Source organism: Clarias gariepinus, chromosome 2 (genome assembly GCF_024256425.1).
Source record: "Clarias gariepinus isolate MV-2021 ecotype Netherlands chromosome 2, CGAR_prim_01v2, whole genome shotgun sequence".
In the NCBI taxonomy this organism is placed as follows: Eukaryota; Metazoa; Chordata; class Actinopteri; order Siluriformes; family Clariidae; genus Clarias; species Clarias gariepinus.
This window is the reverse complement of record NC_071101.1, coordinates 50,143,309-50,162,801: the sequence shown is the minus strand read 5'-3', so window position 1 is coordinate 50,162,801 and position 19,493 is coordinate 50,143,309. Positions and strand designations below refer to the sequence as shown.

Below are 19,493 nucleotides of genomic sequence, written 5' to 3'. Positions count from 1 at the left end.
ACAAGCATTGTCCATAAGCGCCTCTAGTTCATTGTATAATACAGTCAACAGACTCCACTTGCCTTCTCTGGCGCTCTTCAGTTCGTCGAGCACCATCACCTGCTCAGATTCGGCGATAGCGGCGTTGTCCTCGCCGTGTGACATGGTGAAGTTTAAGGCAGGCAAGTCCTCTTCTCGCTTTCGGTTTCGGTTGATGCGCGTTTTTGAAGTCGCACGCGCGCTCTTCACAATCTTAAATCACTTATCTTCATTTCTGCGGCGGAGCCAAGCTTTTGACTTTAATGTAGCTGCATGTTATTCACAAGTTCTGACGCGTGTCTTCAGTTACACAGTGTCACTGACGACATCAGACGTTTCGTTGATTTCTTTGTCTCTTGTTTATTTTCAACATCAAAAACAACGGTTGTTACAGTTTCTTGCATAAATCCACTGTAGTCACGACAAGTCGCTTGCTGTGTTCTGTAGCTTCAATAGATTACAGTTACAACAACTTATTTTACTGTATTCCTTTTAGCTTACTGTCTCACGGTCAAAAGCTTGTGTGCTCCACACCTTTCTGTATCCTTCCGTGTCTTAACAACAACTACAACTAACGTGCGTGATAGACATGGAACTGCATAACTGTGGGATGATGTCACAGAACAACCCATGAAATGATGTCACAATACAAATTGTATGTATGATACTTAATGCTTGATGCTTAACTAATAAACTGAAATAAGATAAACATAACAACAAATCACAAGAATGAAATATGGCCCTTACAACCTTTTCTACCTGAAATCTCTCCCAGATTGACTGACTATTTTGGGGTGGGGTTTTCATTTCCTGTGTGTCAGAGATTGACTGGACAGAACAACTGCTCCCACATTCATATGCCCTGGAATCGCCCTGAGGGACAGGAATCTGGTGCGCTAGCTATTTAGCGGCGCGAGCACAGTCCGCCCTGGCGATTAATATATGAGACTGCCATAGTGTTGTCCACCCGCACTAGGACATGGTAGCCTCTTAACTGCTGGAGGAAGTGCTTTAGGGCCAGAAATAGAGCCATCATTTCGAGGCAATTGATGTGCCGCGCGAGAAGATGGCCTCTCCAGCTCCCTTGGGCTGGACGGTCATCTAGGACCGCACCCCAGCCGATGAGGGAAGCGTCTGTCGTTAGCATCTGCGATGACAAGACGAACTTAGAGTGGGACCCAATGTCAGAAACCGGGGTCTGAACCACATAGGAAGGGTACGAAGCACCTGGCGCGTAACCTTTATTGGGGATTGGCCCTAGAGTGAAATCCCCAGGTTCTTAGCCACAACTAAAATGCTCTCATGTGCAGAAGGCCCAAAGGTGTCATCGTGGATACAGCTGCCATAAAAGCTTAGATCTATGAAAGTGATGGTCACTTTGCGGTCTAGCTTGATTTCCATGAGGGTGTTGAGAATGGATTCGACGCGAGCGGGAGACAGCTGTGCCCGCTTACAATCGAATCCCATGTGACACCCAATATGTTGTCCTCTGAACAGGAAAGAGCACGCTTTTCGTGGCGTTGGGTCTCAATCCTAAGAAACAAAGATGAGCTAGGATGACATGCTGATGTCAAAGCGCTAGCTACTGGGACTGGGCCAGCCAGTCGTCTATGTAATTGAAATTTCAGGGAGGATGATGTCCCAGGAGAGAGATAGCCTGGACGCGTCTCTTCTATCTGGGCGTCATCATATAACCCTGCGCTTTCACCTCAACTATATTTAAACAAATAAATAAAGTAGATGGCAGGAAAACACAGGATAGATACAGCCTACTCCATGAAAGGGTTAACTCATATGGAGATTGCTAAGAAAAGGGAAGAGAGCATTGTTGAGGCTCTGCCCCCCGGCCACCCGACAGAAACTGTCGTCTAATGTTTTTTTTGTTTTTTTTAAGTGCTTGGGTGCTATTTTTATCTCCGCGGAGCGAGAGAGAATGTTTATCCTTGCCCATTCACAAGAAGCGCAGCACGTTTGCGAGCGGACAGAGGGATTTCCCGATCCAACGTGAAAGTGAGAGGTAGGAGTTTTAAATCCGTCTTTCACAGCTCTGCTGAATACACGCGTTTTAAGCCCCAGAAATGCGCCGCGGCCTGGTGCTTCTCAAGGAATGCTGGCCGCACGCAAGCACTTTATTCGAAGCAGTAAAGTGTAGAGATCGCCCTCCGATATGTATTTATCAGATACGACGGGATATCTCAAATAAAACTTCGCCATATCGGTGAGTTAAATACTTTCTTATTTTGCTGGTTTAAACACACACGCATACACGACAAGGTCAGTAAAGACAAAAGATCTGAGGAATGTTTCCGGTTCACTCCTATTTATAACCTGCAGGTGCGTCTCATCAGATGACATCACCCGACCGAGGTTATATAAGCCAAAATTTAGCGTGTTTGATACACACATGCTTCACAACCGGCAACATGACAAGATGCTTCCCATAGCATTTTCACGCAGCATCGAGTGTAGCCTTTGAAAGGGAACCTTCAACCTATCTCCCCTTCTTCTGTCTTCTTGCAGCTCATGTTTACCTCCCAGACCCAGACTCCTTCTCCTATCTACCACTAGAGACTGTGACTCTCCTCTCTCTCTCCTCATCCATAGATCTCTTATGCCCTCTGTCCTCTTAACCGAGAAAGACTTCTTGTCCTGTTCCTTGGTTATTTGATGTATTGTGCAACAACAGGATAGAATTAGGAACTGCAGAGAGAAGATGGAAGAAATTGAAGTGTGATTCAGATCTTTTCTCCTACAGGACACTTCTTTCCAAATTCTCATGTGACGTGACTTCTGCCAAAACTGCCTTCTACAGAGAAAAGCTGGAAGCCTCTGCACATGATCCTGGCAAACTCCACAACATCTTCTCCTCACTCCTTAACCCACTGACTCCTCCTGCCCCATCCTCTCTGACTGCTGACGACTTTGCCACATTCTACGATGAGAAAATTTGCAATCAGACAGTCCTTCGCTTCCAACCCAACTCCTACACCAGAACTTCAGGACTTTCCCTTCTCTCCCTTAGCAAAATTCTCCAACCTGTCATCTGATGAGATTCAGCAGATCATCTCGTCATCCAACCCCACCACCTGTTCATTAGACCCAATCCCTTCTACAATGCTCCAGGACTTCTTACAAGACTTACATCTTACATGCTCCAGGACGTCTTCCCTTCACCACAACCACTATCAACCATTCCAAATCTTTTGGTGATGTTCTTGAGGCTTTTAAGAAGGCATGGGTTTTTTCCCCTCCCTACCCAATAGAAGTTAACTATCGCCTTGTATCGCTTCTCTATTTTTTCCCAAAATTCTTGAAAGGACTGTGTATAACCAAATCTCTCTTTATCTCACACACAAAGTCACTAAAATAAGACTACAAAACACATTCATGCCATTTGTGTACAAGACTTTTATGACCTGGATCTTGTAGTGTAGAGGTTTTATTTCAAAATGATGTGACAATCATCTTGCTTACTCAATTACAGAAAACAATACATTCATTTAAATTTTCTAAGACATGTTTTGTTTAGAAAGGCCATATGCAAGGAGATGTGAATGATCATGAATGATGCTGTAATTCACACCAGAGAAGACAAAGACCCGCATAATGAGCTGTATAATTACCCCTTTCAGTCAGGTATGGGACAGAGGAAAGTGCTACAAGAAAATAATTTAAGGACAGAAACACATTTCTTTGTTTGTGGTTTATTTAGAATAACTTAAGATTCACTTGCAAAAATTCCAGGAATTCAAAATAAATAAAAAGTGCAAAAAGTGCAAACAAAATTCAGGGTAAAATGGTGCAAACCATAAACATTGTAGAATATAAACTGTGCAAAAACATACATGCAGGGTAAAACTGCAGTAGTCCATGTACCTTGTAATTTCACTCTGCTCTTCACTGTGTCTTTTGTTTAAGCAGAATAGATGGTAGAACAGACCGATACTTCTCGTGTGTCCAGTCACTTTACAAATTCAAAAGGTCCACCCAGAATCCACCTGACAGATTCCTGACTCGTGGGAGAATGTGAGCCAGGAGACGGCAATTGTAGTCCAGGTTCCCGTGTGGGCAGGAATCACAGAGTCTGTGGAACCTTTTCATCATCAGGCTGCGTTTTCCATGACATTGTCTGCATCTTGTTTGCTTTGACAAATATCTGTTGATGGGCCATAGACCATGTAGTGCATCTCAAACATTTACACCCTAGACATTAGCAAACCCCATCCACTGGACATGCTTTACACACATATTTAACACATTCTAAACATTTACACCTATGCAGGTATTTGTAAATACAAGCTAAACAGAAGGCATTATAAACATTTACACCACAGAAATATTCAAAAACATCTCTTTATAACATCTCTACATAAGGCAGTATTTTAGCCAACTCGAGCTAGCTTGTTTGTGCTAAATAACATTACTGATAGCAGTGTTATAAGCTAACCAAAATGGAGCCAAATATATATTAGAAACCATATTCTAAAGCTATCCAAAACGGGATGAAATCGAACATTTACAAGCATTGTTAAACTCAATAAGTCATTAGTTTAGCTACCGGGAAATAACGTTTGTGTTATCTACATGCTACACCAAACTATGTAAATGGGATTGAAAGGCAATGTATCACATAAGCTAACAAAAGCTAGCCGGGGTGAGGAAAATTATTCTAATCATAATAAACTAATCTTAGTAAATCAAGTTATATAAGACTTAATAACTTGCCCACTGTCATAGCAGCTTGTTTGAATGTTGTCTGCTGGATCTGTTCTCTCTTTAAAATGTTTTATTCGTCATTAGAGTTACAGTCTTCTTCTGAGGAAAAGGTAAACTCCTCCCACTGTCCAGAACATTCTGAGTGTAGCGCGTGCCATCTTCCAAACGTGCAGAAAACTCACTGATCTTTGTGTTTTCAAGCCAGTCTGTGTGCGTGTGTTTTTTACACCGGTGTTTGGGGCGTGGTTTTGTATGTAAAGTACCTGTACTGTTTTCCATGTGATTGGTGTGTGGGTGTGTCCTGCCTCAGGTTATTAGCAGATAATGAAGTGCGACAGGAATTCTGTGCCTCTCCTTGGTTTCACAAGGACTACATGAACTGAAATTTATTTTTCATTTAAATTGATTTAAGCTTTCTATAAATATATTTCTCATATCTGTCTGTGTGGTATTCGCAGAGTTTCAGTTCATTTCAGTGACGTGTTTCAAAAAGATTTTCGCCGAGACTGAGATGGCTCAAAGCGCACCCTGTTTATTTTCTTTATTTTACAAAAGCACATTGTTTTGTGGATATTATGAGTGTACATAAATAAAACTAGACTCACAGTTAAAGTCTCACAGACTTTACAGATTAAAATGATGTACTACACTAATGTGTATGATTAAACACGACGGAGCATTTTAAGTTTTTTTACGGTTACCAGAAAAAAATGCAATTTTCCCCTTTGGCGGGTCGCTGACTCCTAAGGGTTAATTATACGACGACTCAAGACGCATCTGTTTCTTTAATACTTGAAGTAATTACCCCCGCCCCCCACAAAAAAAATAAAAATCTTCCCAGTTGTGTTTGACTGATGGCACTTAGTTAGTAACCTGATAACCCAGTGTAAATATCTATCCAGTGATGTAAACTTTTAAGCACTTTTTGTAAGTCGCTCTGGATAAGAGCGTCTGCCAAATGCCTAAATGTAAATGCTTTAAGTCTGTGCTCTGTGCATTGCCGAGGTGTGTGCGTAAGAAGGAGAGAATGGGGTAGTAACTCAGATGTGCTGCTCACCCCTGAAACACTGATCCTTTTACTATTTTCTTTACTGTTTTGTATGATAATTTTGTGACGCTAAAAGAGGCTGATAAAGGTTTTGTCTTATCCGGCGCAAAGTGTCACATGCGCCTCTCTCATGCCAACCCTCCATGCTTCGACATTCCAAAAAGACTTAATCTGCTTGCATCGTAACACAGAGCTCAATCGAGGCTCCATAATAAAACCCATCACACACTGCCTGCTCAGTCCTGCACAAGCAACTCTTCATTTACACCAGGGATCGCTCATAAAAAAAATTTTATTCTCACATTATTCCATTATATGTTAATTCCAAATATAATGTACACTGTCGTCTCTTATCTAATAGCAATATTTTTTATATTATATATGCAATTGAATAATTGATTACACACGCATACTTTTTTGTTTGTGTGTAAATAAATATAAATTAGTGTTAATTTTAATTCCTTATAGCAAATGTAAATTCTATCATCCATATAATACATGTTTAAAAGCACTGTTATATCTAATTATTCTGTATTATAAATAATTAAAAAGCAAATAATGATATTAGATCATACACTACAGTGTACATTATACATGGGGTTGAACAATAATTTATAAAATGATATATAGTATAACTTCAGTATAAAGAGACATTATCATAAGGAGGGTAATAGGCTTTTCATGAAAGAACATTGATTAGTGTTGAGTCTATTTGAAAAACCTGAAGAGTTATGATTAATTTAATGCACCTCCTAAACCACGGGAAAAACAGAGCATAAATAATTGGATTAATGGTGGAGTTAAGACAAAACAATATTGAAAGTTTTTGAAAGGTTTCTAGCTGAAGTTCAATAAAATAATATAATATAGTGTAAGTAAAATATGGGAGTAAACAAACCAGAAACACAGACACTAAAATGCCGAGGACTTTAGCTGCTTTTCTCTCAGATTTCATCGAGTGTGAGGTGATTTTCTGTGTTTTAGTCCGTGTGTGATTATTAAGCTCTCTGATAGCAGTGGCATGTTTCTTAGCAATTACAAAAACTCGAGTATACAATATGATTATAACAGAAAGTGGAATTATTAATGAATATATAAGATCAATTACAGACCAAACCCCATTCAGAGGGAGAAAACACTCTCCAGGACACATTACAGAACTTGTGAAGTTTCCATTGAAATATAGGAGTGCTAAGATATAGACCACCATTACGAACCAGTTAAAAACAATTACAATACAAGTGATTCTCACAGAGACAATGTTCATGTAGAGAAAGGGATTTGAGAGAGCAAAATACCGATCCACAGCAATCTGAGCAATATTGTAGCTTGTTATTGTGAGAAAACCACTAATCACCCAGTAGATGGTGCAGAAAACTTTTCCAAAAATCCAGCATGACTCAATAGTCCAGATTAACATTAATGGCATTACAAAAATACCAACAAGGAAATCTGAAACAGCCAGAGAGAGCACAAACATGTTAGTCGGTGTGTGAAGCTGCTTGAAGTGAAGAACCGAGATGATGACGAGCAGATTTCCACAAACTGTTAGTAAAACCGCAGCAGCTGAACACACATACAGTAAGATATAAACTGCAGGAGATACAAATCTCTCTGGACAGGAGAAATGCTCACAGCGATCAGACTGGTTAAACTCTTTCAGATTCATAAATACATGTTTCTTTTTAAACTATGTCAACAGTGTAAACCACTAACTGCAAATGTCATAGTTTAATAACTTGGTGCTTTTATACTTACAAAATTAACCACTCCTACGGCATTTGGGGAACAGCACGATATCTATGATGTAATGTTTAGTTCGAACAAAAGGCCCAAATTAAATATCAGCAGAATGCTTTCCCCTTTTTACATCCTTTTGACTAGGCTGATTGGACTCACTGGATGTATTTGCTGTTTGTAAGAATTATTGATGAATGAGTTCTTTAATATAAAATCAAATACATTTATCTTTGTTCAATGTAATAAAAACATTAAACAAGTATATAGTTAACATCAGTTAATTATTGTGATTAGGAATGACACGCCCCACACACAAACAAGCCTTCAATATGAAAGAGAAATAAGAACAAAGAAAGAAATAAAGGAAATCGGATTGACCTAAAAATTAGTACACAAACCTATAAATGTAGTTAAAATTCAACAATTAAATTAATCCTAACTATTCATCAATAAATAATCAATAAACACATTTTTTTGTCTTTCCATACTGTCTTTTCATCAAGGAACATCCAGAAGGTTTTGATGACTTTTTTATGCAGTGAAAATGTTTGGCTGATGCTATTTAAATTATTGTATTTTAAAGTTAATCAAGTCACAATGGGTTTTGTAAATTATTTAAACATTACCATATTTGTCTGTGAACAACTGTGCTGCATTTGATAAAGCTATCCATCTAAGTTTACTCATTATCCTTAACTGATAAAAACAGATTGATGGTGTAATTAAGATAAAACCTAATAAATATTAAAGAATTATTTTTCTAGAATCACAAAATAAATAAGAATAATTAAGTGACAGAACCAGGGTATATAAGTTGTTCTGAATGTTTGCCTAAATTCATGAATATAACACACACACACACACACGTACGTGACTGTATTATTAGTATCATGAACTTGGTGGTGTTGTCACTGGGCTTGAATGGGCAGGCATAAATGCACAGGGTCTTTTTAATAACAAAAAAAAATTATAATAAAGTAACTAAACAAACAAAGAAACTTAAACAATGAAATCTAAACACAGGCTCTTTAGCTAAACACAGGCTTAGAGCTAAACAAAACAAACATGGAGCTGAACTAAATTAAAACGAGACAAACCAGAGACAAGACAGACCAGAGACAGGAGAGACTAGGGACTAGAGAGGCTAGGGACGGGAAAGACTAGGGACTAAAGAGGCTAGGGACTAGAGAGTCTAGGGACGGGAGAGACTAGTGACTAAAGAGGCTAGGGACGAGAGAGACTAATGATTGAACGGGGTTAGTAGTTAGTCGGGTTAGTATCTAACCTGGTTATTGTCAGAATGGATGATGACCTAAACGGGTTAGTATCTAATTGGGTTAGTAACTGAACCTACAAGTGGACTAACACACAAGAGGCTAAGCCTTACTAGAGGCAAAAGCCACTAGCGGCCAATCCTACTAGGGGCCCAACCTTTAAGCTTTCTATAAATTTATTTCTTATATCTGTGTGTGCAGTGTTCGCGGAGTTTCAGTTAATTTTAGTGACTGTTTCAAAAAGATTTTCGCGGAGACTGAGATCGTTTAAAGCGCACACTGTTTATTTTCTTTATTTTACAAAAGCACATTGTTTTGTGGATATTGTGAGTATACATTAATAAAACTAGACCCTTTACAGATTAAAATGATGTACTACATTTAAAGGTATGATTAAACACGACAGAGCATTTTAAGTTCTTTTCACAGTTACCAGAAAAAAAATTTAAGTTTGCCTGCCGGCGGGTCGCCGACTCCTAAGGGTTAATTATATGACGACTCAAGACGCATCTGTTTCTTTAATACTTGAAGTAATTACCCCTGCTCCCTACAAAAAAAAATATATATAATCTTCCCAGTTGTGTTTGACTGATGGAACTTAGTTAGTAACCTTGTAACCAAGTGTAAATATCTATCCAGTGATTTAAACTTCAAAGCACTTTTTGTAAGTCCCTCTGGATAAGAGCGTCTGCCAAATGCCTAAATGTAAATGCTTTAAGTCTGTGCTCTGTGCATTGCCGAGGTGTGTGCGTAAGAAGGAGAGAATGGGGTAGTAACTCAGATGTGCTGCTCACCCCTGGAACACTTGATCCTTTTACTTTTTTCTTTACTTTTAATTTGTTTTGTATGATAATTTTGTAACGCTAAAAGAGGCTGATAAAGATTTTGTCCTATCTGGCGCGAAGTGTCACATGCGCCTCTCTCATGCCGACCCTCCATGCTTCGACATTCCAAAAAGACTTAATCTGCTTGCATCGTAACACAAAGCTCAATCCAGGCTCCGTAATAAAACCCATCACACACTGCCTGCTCAGTCCTGCACAAGCAACTCTTCATTTACACTAGGGATCGCTTATGTAATTTTTTTTATTTTACACATTATTCCATTATATTTTAATCCCAAACATAATGTACACTGTTGTGTCTTATCTAATAGCAATATTTTATATATAATAAATTGCAATTTAATAATTGAATACACACACTTTTTTGTTTGTGTGTAAATGAATATAAATTAGTGTTAATTTTAATTTTAATTCCTTATAGCAAATGTAAATCCTATCATCCATATAATACATGTTTAAAAGAACTGTTATTACAAATCAAATCAAAGCAAATAATGATATTAGATCATACACTACAGTGTACATTATACATGGGGTTGAACAATAATTTATAAAATGATATATAATATAACTGCAGTATTAAGAGACATTATCATAAGGAGGGTAATAGGCTTATCATGAAAGAACATTGATAAGTGCTGAGTCTATTTGAAAAACCTGAAGAGTTATGATTAATTTAATGCACCTCCTAAACCACGGGAAAAACAGAGCATAAATAATTGGATTAATGGTGGAGTTAAGACAAAAAAACAATATTGAAAGTTTTTGAAAGGTTTCTAGCTGTAGTTCAATAAAATAATATAATATAGTGCAAGTAAAATATGGAAGTAAACAAACCAGAAACACAGACACTAAAATGCTGAGGACTTTAGCTGCTTTTCTTTCAGATTTCATCGAGTGTGAGGTGATTTTCTGTGTTTTAGTCCGTGTGTGATTATTAAGCTCTCTGATAGCAGTGGCATGTTTCTTAGCAATTACAAAAACTCGAGTATACAATATGATTATGACAGAAAGTGGAATTATTAATGAATATAGAAGATCAATTACAGACCAAACCCCATTCAGAGGGAGAAAACACTCTCCAGGACACATTACAGAACTTGTGAAGTTTCCATTGAAATATAGGAGTGCTAAGATATAGACCACCATTACGAACCAGTTAAAAACAATTACAATACAAGTGATTCTCACAGAGACAATGTTCATGTAGAGAAAGGGATTTGAGAGAGCAAAATACCGATCCACAGCAATCTGAGCAATATTGTAGCTTGTTATTGTGAGAAAACCACTAATCACCCAGTAGATGGTGCAGAAAACTTTTCCAAAAATCCAGCATGACTCAATAGTCCAGATTAACATTAATGGCATTACAAAAATGCCAACAAGGAAATCTGAAACAGCCAGAGAGAGCACAAACATGTTAGTCGGTGTGTGAAGCTGCTTGAAGTGAAGAACCGAGATGATGACGAGCAGATTTCCACAAACTGTTAGTAAAATTACAGCAGCTGAACACACATACAGTAAGATATAAACTGCAGGAGATGCAGATCTCTCTGGACAGGAGAAATGCTCACAACGGTCAGACTGGTTGAACTCTTTCAGATTCATAAATACATATTTCTTTTTAAACTATGTCAACAGTGTAAACCACTAACTGCAAATGTCATAGTTTAATAACTTGGTGCTTTTATACTTACAAAATTAACCACTCCTACGGCATTTGGGGAACAGCACGATATATATGATGTAATGTTTAGTTCGAACAAAAGGCCCAAATTAAATATCAGCAGAATGCTTTCCCCTTTTTACATCCTTTTGACTAGACTGATTGGACTCATTGGATGTATTTGCTGTTTGTCAGAATTATTGATGAATGAGTTCTTTAATATAAAATCAAATACATTTATCTTTGTTCAATGTAATAAAAACATTAAACAAGTATATAGTTAACATCAGTTAATTATTGTGATTAGGAATGACACGCCCCACACACAAACAAGCCTTCAATATGAAAGAGAAATAAGAACAAAGAAATAAAGGAAATCGGATTGACCTAAAAATTAGTACACAAACCTATAAATGTAGTTGAAATTCAACAATTAAATTAATCCTAACTATTCATCAATAAATAATCAATAAACAATTTTTTTTTGTCTTTCCACACTGTCTTTTCATCAAGGAACATCCAGAAGGTTTTGATGACTTTTTTATGCAGTGAAAATGTTTGGCTGATGCTATTTAAATTATTGTATTTTAAAGTTAATCAAGTCACAATGGGTTTTGTAAATTATTTAAACATTACCATATTTGTCTGTGAACAACTGTGCTGCATTTGATAAAGCTATCCATCTAAGTTTACTTATTATCCTTAACTGATAAAAACAGATTGATTGTGTAATTGAGATAAAACCTAATAAATATTAAAGAATATAAAGAAATAAAAAAAATATAAAAATAATTAAGTGACAAAACCAGGGTAATTCGTTGGAGATCTTGTCACATGAATGCCCTGTGTGTCTCTTGGGATGCGTCCGCTGTCTGGGGCGGTTTCACTCCACCATAAAAACAGTTCTGGCTTCGACTTATGCTGACAGCTGTTTGTCTGAGGACTTGACTTGGCTGCAGTTGCTCAATAGTTCAGGATTGGAATTTCCTACAAGTCTTACTGAGACTCCAATAACTACCTGAACTCCATATTAACATCAATTAAGATCAACTATATTTATAACCAAACTGCCTGCCACCTAACACACAGTATAAATGCAGATAAATTCCTGCTCTCTGTTTCACCCAAATGAGGATGGGTTCCCTGTTGAGTCTGGTTCCTCTTAAGGTTTTTTCCTATTGCCATCTCAGGGAGTTTTTCCTTACCACTGTCGCCCTTGGCTTGCTCATCAGGGACTATCTAACCATTTTGATTCATACACATTTTACATTCCATACAATCTTAAATAATTATTTTGATTGTGTAAAGCTGCTTTGTGACAATGTGTCACACCTGTGCCACCTCAGCCCTGGGGAATAAGATCTGGCTCTCCGGATTACCGAGCCGGCACGTTGTCTTCTAAGAGGTTCTCAGCCTTTTTCGGTTCAAGTGGAATTTTTATGATTATCTTTAGTTTATTAGTTTAAAGCCCGCCTGCAAACCCAGCCTGGGAAATCATCCTTCTTTTTTTTGGTTTCTTTGTTGTGTGTTCTTGGACTCTTGTTTCCGCTGAAAATAAACCACTTCGATTAAAGTCACCCTGCATCTGTGTCCTCCTCATTGTAGACAGACATGACACAATGAGAATTGTTAAAAGCGCTATACAAATAAAATTGAATAGGGAATTAAGCCTCTTGGCAGTATGTAGATATTTAAGGTTCCTATGATCGGTTCATACTAGAAATAGCCAGCCAGAACCTCCACTCCTCCAGGGCTAGCTTGATGGCTGGGATAATGAGTATAGGAGCTGAGGTAAACCCTTTTGTTTCAGTGGAAGTGTGTCTTGGTCAGAGAGATTAGAGACCTTAGGGGAGCTGCGACAGAACTGTACACCCGAATAAAACGGCGGTAATCAATGCAGGAATGAAGGCATCCGTCATTTTTCTTGATGAAAAAGAACCCCATCCCAGGGAGGAAGATGGCTGAATGATCCTAGCAACGAGGGACTCCATGATGTACTTGTTTATGATTTCCTGTTCTTGCCATGTCAAAGAGTATAGCCGACCCTTTGGAGGAGAGGTGCCTGGAAGGAGGTCAATGGGACAGTCATATGGTCGATGAGGAGGAAGTGACATGGCTCGAGCCTTGTTGAAAAGCATCTTAAAATCATGGTGTTCAGCAGGCACATTAGAGACGTCTGGAGGTTCCTTATGAGTAACCGGAGTGGGAGACCGCTAGAGGGCTGAGTGAAGAAAGACATAGAACGCAGGGGGCTCCAGCCTATGATGACATGCTTAGCCTGTGCTTAGCCATGACCTGTGCGACATAAAGCGCTAGCTAGGGGAGACCAAAAACTACTGTAGCGTGAGACTTTTCAATAACAAACAAAAAGATTTCCTTAGAGTGGTTCCCTGACACTCTTAATGTACAGTGGTGTGAAAAACTATTTGCCCCCTTCCTGATTTCTTATTCTTTTGCATGTTTGTCACACAAAATATTTCTGATCATCAAACACATTTAACTATTAGTCAAAGATAACACAAGTAAACACAAAATGCAGTTTTTAAATGATGGTTTTTATTATTTAGGGAGAAAAAAAATCCAAACCTACACAAACCCTGTGTGAAAAAGTAATTGCCCCCTGAACCTAATAACTGGTTGGGCCACCCTTAGCAGCAATAACTGCAAGTAAGTGTTTGCGATAACTTGCAATGAGTCTTTTACAACGCTTTGGAGAAATTTTGGCCCACTCATCTTTGCAGAATTGTTGTAATTCAGCTTTATTTGAGGGTTTTCTAGCATGAACCGCCTTTTTAAGGTCATGCCACAACATCTCAATAGGATTCAGGTCAGGACTTTGACTTGGCCACTCCAAAGTCTTCATTTTGTTTTTCTTCAGCCATTCAGAGGTGGATTTGCTGGTGTGTTTTGGGTCATTGTCCTGCTGCAGCACCCAAAATCGCTTCAGCTTGAGTTGACGAAAAGATGGCCAGACATTCTCCTTCAGGATTTTTTGGTAGACAGTAGAATTCATGGTTCCATCTATCACAGCAAGCCTTCCAGGTCCTGAAGCAGCAAAACAACCCCAGACCATCACACTACCACCACCATATTTTACTGTTGGTATAATGTTCTTTTTCTGAAATGCTGTGTTACTTTTATGCCAGATGTAACGGGACACGCACCTTCCAAAAAGTTCAACTTTTGTCTCGTCAGTCCACAAGGTATTTTCCCAAAAGTCTTGGCAATCATTAAGATGTTTTTTAGCAAAATTGAGACGAGCCTTAATGTTCCTTTTGCTTAAAAGTGGTTTGCGCCTTGGAAATCTGCCATGCAGGCTGTTTTTGCCCATTCTCTTTCTTATGGTGGAGTCGTGAACACTGACCTTAATTGAGGCAAGTGAGGCCTGCAGTTATTTAGATGTTGTCCTGGGGTCTTTTGTGGCCTCTCGGATGAGTTGTCTCTGCGCTCTTGGGGTAATTTTGGTCGGCCGGCCACTCCTGGGAAAGTTTACCACTGTTCCATGTTTTTGTCATTTGTGGAAAATGGCTCTCACTGTGGTTCGCTGGAGTCCCAAAGCTTTAGAAATGGCTTTATAACCTTTACCAGACTAATAGATCTTAATTACTTTTGTTATCATTTGTTCCTGAATTTCTTTGGATCTTGGCATGCTGTCTAGCTTTTGAGGTGCTTTTGATCTACTTCTCTGTGTCAGGTGGCTCCTATTTAAGTGATTTCTTGATTGAAACAGGTGTGGCAGTAATCAGGCCTGGGGATGACTACAGAAATTGAACTCAGGTGTGATAAACCACAGTTAAGTTATTTTTTAACAAGGGGGGCAATCACTTTTTCACACAGGGCCATGTAGATTTGGAGTTTTTTTTTCTCCCTTAATAACGTAAACCTTCATTTAAAAATTGCATTTTGTGTTCAATTATGTTATCTTTGACTAATAGTTAATGGTTTTTGATGAGCAGAAACATTTAGGTGTGACAAACATGCAAAAGAATAAGAAATCAGGAAGGTGGCAATTAGTTTTTCACACCACTGTAAGTGGAAGGGTTTGGCGTGTGATGGCTGATAGGGAGCTTCCGCCTAGGGCCCGACCAGAGAGCAGAGGTTCCACCGACACACAAGGGGCAATTAGCGCCCTAACTGTAGAAGCACTGATCAGGTTATGGTCTAAACCGAAATTAATGAGTGCCTGGGCCGGGTGACCTTGGCCGCAGATGATCAAAGTAACAGGACAAAACATTAATCGGTAGTCGAGAGTTCAAAGCCATTAAATCTGAGCGAGGTGATGAATCCAAATCGTGAGACGGGAAGTGAGAAAACAAGAAAAAACTAAGCAAAATTAACAATATAAAAAACAATGAACTAAAACGCGGGAAAACTGCGACGAAACAACACACAATAATCCAGCAAAGAGATATCGTTCTGCGTCTCATTAGAAGCTGGAAGAAATCAGCGCTGGAAGAAAAACCAGTGTGCAGGCGGGTGTCTGGGGGCATGTAAGGAAACATAACAGAGTGGGAAAACATAGCCGCATTACAGCGAGCATTACAGCGTGGGAACGAAAAATGTCAAGGGATAAAAGTAGACTTTGAGCATGGTGTGTGAGTGAGTCGTGACAAAATTAGTTCAGTAGTGTAATGTTCTGTATGTGTAAAACAACCCTTCACTGGATCAAATGTTGATTAAGTTACATATTAGTGAAAACTACCTAAAGACGCCGTTTAAATTAGTTATATTACATTTATGCCTATTTTGTTATATAAGTGCAATTTATTTAATAATGATATCCACATTTTCTTGTATGCAGGGCTTGTCAGGATAACGTAAGGTTTTAAATTTAAAATTGGGATTTTTGCCACCTGGATGGAGTGTCACGCTGTCAGTGTCTCGCGCTGATCAATGACCGCTCTTGTCCTTTGACATTTCCTCTCTCACGCTGTCAGACTTCTCATCACGCGGTTTATTGTGTGTTGTTTCGCCGCAGTTTTCTCGCGTTTCTGTTCATGGTTTTTCACATTGCCGATTTCACTTTGTTTCTCGTTTTGCTTCTCGTCTAACGATTTGGATTTATCGCCACGCTTGGATTTAATGGCTTTGAACTTTCGCTTTCGTTTTTCGACCACGGCCTTGCTTCGCGTTTGTTTTGGCTCGATGCCCTCGCTAACTGATTACATGGCTTTGAACTCTCGCTCCCACCTCCTTAACTACGGCTCAGCTTCAAGTTTTGGCACGACAACATCGCAGATGGACTTTATGGCTCGGATCTAACACTTCCGCCTTCACGACCACGGCTCTGTCTCATGTCCCGGCAGCAGACGCTACGCATCCCGCATCTCAGCTCCAGCGCCTCCGCTCTCATTACAGTGGCACCACAGAAGGACTGGGAGGCTCATGACCTGCACCTCCACCTGCACCTGGGTCCATCTTTACAGCCCACGATCCGCGTGCACACGACATAGAGGTTGTTTTTGGCAGATGCGTTTTTTCTCCTGGGTCAGATTCCAACATCGGGTCTGTATGCATTGAGTTTGCATGTTCTTCATGTGCTTGGTGGGTTGTTCTCCGGTTTCCTCCAACAGTTCAAGGACATTCACATTCGGATAGTTGGTAATTCCAAATTGCCTGTAGTATGGGAGTGTGCATGTGAATGTTGACGGGAGGTCCTATTATGGTCGTACAAAATAGCAATAGTCACCATTGGCCTAGTTCAGTGGTTCTCAAACATTTTCTGTCATTCCCCAATTAAGGAGGTGGGCGAATTTTCAAGCCCCACTTGTGAAGAAAAATGATAACGAAATCGGCCAAGTTTACTGTTTTTTGAAATATAAATTTCTAAACCAATAAGATCAATTAACACCAAGTTCAAAACAGATAAAATACACATGCTATTGTTATAACAGGCTTACTTTGTCACTTATCTAGAGCTTTCTTTCATAGAAAGTGAGTGGCTTATTAAAGTGACTGGGGTGTGTTGTCTTCAAGTAACTTCCTACTTTGTTGGGTCTCATGCTTTCTGCTGCCAGCGGTTTAAGACACAAAACATACAGAGGTCTCTCCTCTGCCACCATCTCCACCATAAATCCAAGCGCAACTTACAGTAGGCTTCATCATGTTTTCCTTTTGGCTGGCTTTTTGGTTGATTAGGCTGATAGTGCTAAATCACCTGCTTTTTTTGTGGTCCATGTAACAAATGTATCCATTGATGTTATTATGCTCACTACATACAGTAGGCTACTGACCCGGTTTGTGTCCGCGGTAAAGTTAGTTTAATATTTGCATCTCCAAATTTAATAGCTGCATCAATAAACCCGCAAATAAGATACTCACATATATTTTCTCTCCCCGCCCAGGCCACACTATACACTATTATTCTCTACGGCGCAACGAATGATTTAGGGATCATCGCAAAATGCCGCACACCAACAAAAAGCGTAGAACGATATTGATCTTCCCTTCTGTTCAGTGCCTGAAGGATCAAAAAGCAACTTTGTTGCCACACTGAAAACTAGAAATGCCAGACTAGTACTGCCTGATAAAATATACATTTTTAACAAAAAATACAGAAACATCAGCATACACATTGGAATAAATAATATCACATACATAATACCGAATGTTTCCTTATATATTGTTCCTCTGCAATTAACATGCCGACGATAAACCGTTATTGTTGCACTATGGTTCCACTTTTTCTCTGATGTTATTTTATTTACTTGTATTAATGATCCATTTCTTTGCGTGTGATTGTTTAGTTTCGAGTCTCCGATCTTTATTGTCAATAAAGAAAAGCATGAATTAGAATAGATACTTTCCTATTATTTCCCACTAATTCCCTCCCGCTCATCGCTTTTGAACCACGGGCACTAGTTGGACTACAGAGGTTCCGAAATAAATGTATTATTATTATTATTATTATTATTATTATTATTATTATTGCTATTATTATACCAGAGAAACATCTAATCATAATATGTGTATGTGTTTTAAAATTGTGTAAAGTGCAAAATTAGGTCGTGCAATGTCATATTTCTCTTTCATTTGCTGTTACCATTTTTGGGCACATTCCTTATGAATATGAGTTTTTTCCTTCCTCATTATTTATGCTTTTACCCAAAAAGTGAATAAAGAGTAACTTGCTGATTCACTGTTTAAATAGATGCAAGCATGTACATTTTTATTTACAATTTTACAGTTTTCCTTTTTCTTTTTTGCAAAATATTAGTCTGTCCCTAATGAATATTAGTCTCTCCTTTTCCTAGAGAGGAGTGACTTCTTTGCAAGCCCTACTTTTATACGAGACCATCTTCCTAAAGTCTTTCCCTTACTGTGCATGCAGATGTACTCACACCTGCCTGCCGCCATTTCTGAAGAACCTCTGCACTGGTGGTTTCCCGATCCTGCAGCTGAATCGAATTTAGGAGACACTTGCTGGACTTCCTTGTTTCGCCTGCCATGCGAAAGGCCCGGGTTCGATTCAATTCGATTCTCAGCCAGTGCCCAAACCCCAGTCACAGGATGCAGTGCCGATCCCAAGCCTGGAAAAAAAATGGGAGGGTTGCATCAGGAATGGCATCCGGCGTAAAACCTGTGCCAAGTTGTAGTGCGGACTGGGTATTCCGCTGTGGCGACCCCTTGCCGGGAGGAGCGTACGCAGTAAAAAAATCTGATGTATGAAACACTGCTTATGCGGAATTCCATTCATATTCTCTTTGTACATCCGAATTTACGTGAAATTGAGCGCACATGCGCAAAACCCCTCCCTGCCTCCTCCGTATAAATATGTTAATGATTCCACTTTGGCAAAACCAAATGAAAAAGCAATGGCAAAAGCAAGCAAGAAGAGAAACTTCACAGAATGTGAATTGGAGGTGCTCTTATCGGAGGTAGACCGGAGAAAAACTGTGTTATTTGCAAGTTTGTCCTCCGGAAATGATAACAAAATAAAAAAAAATAGCTGGAATAATATCTTTAAATACATCACTCACCAAGAAGCCATTCATTGCGCACCCTGCCACCTTGGAGCCTCATTCCAACCATGCTGTTTGTGAGGATGAATGAATCATGGGTTGTCCCAGGCCACCTTGCCACAATATTTGCTGGGTGCATTTAAGCATCACATATTATTTGCACATTTATTTAATGGAAATGTTTCTGCCAGGAAACCAAGCGTTGTCAGCACCTGTATGGGAACA

General features: G+C 39.1%; 2 protein-coding genes across 2 annotated transcripts; both read right to left on the bottom strand.

The window, feature by feature from the left end:
- Positions 1-6,461: 6,461 nt before the first annotated feature.
- LOC128512367 (trace amine-associated receptor 13c-like) lies at positions 6,462-7,451 on the bottom strand. Its single transcript, XM_053485614.1, has one exon. The coding sequence runs from the start codon at positions 7,449-7,451 to the stop codon at positions 6,462-6,464; it is 990 nt and encodes a 329-aa protein (XP_053341589.1).
- A 2,805-nt stretch (positions 7,452-10,256) lies between these two features.
- On the bottom strand, positions 10,257-11,249 carry LOC128512585 (trace amine-associated receptor 13c-like). The gene has a single exon (XM_053485932.1). It carries the CDS (start codon positions 11,247-11,249, stop codon positions 10,257-10,259), a length of 993 nt encoding a protein of 330 aa, XP_053341907.1.
- Between the last annotated feature and the right edge of the window lie 8,244 nt (positions 11,250-19,493).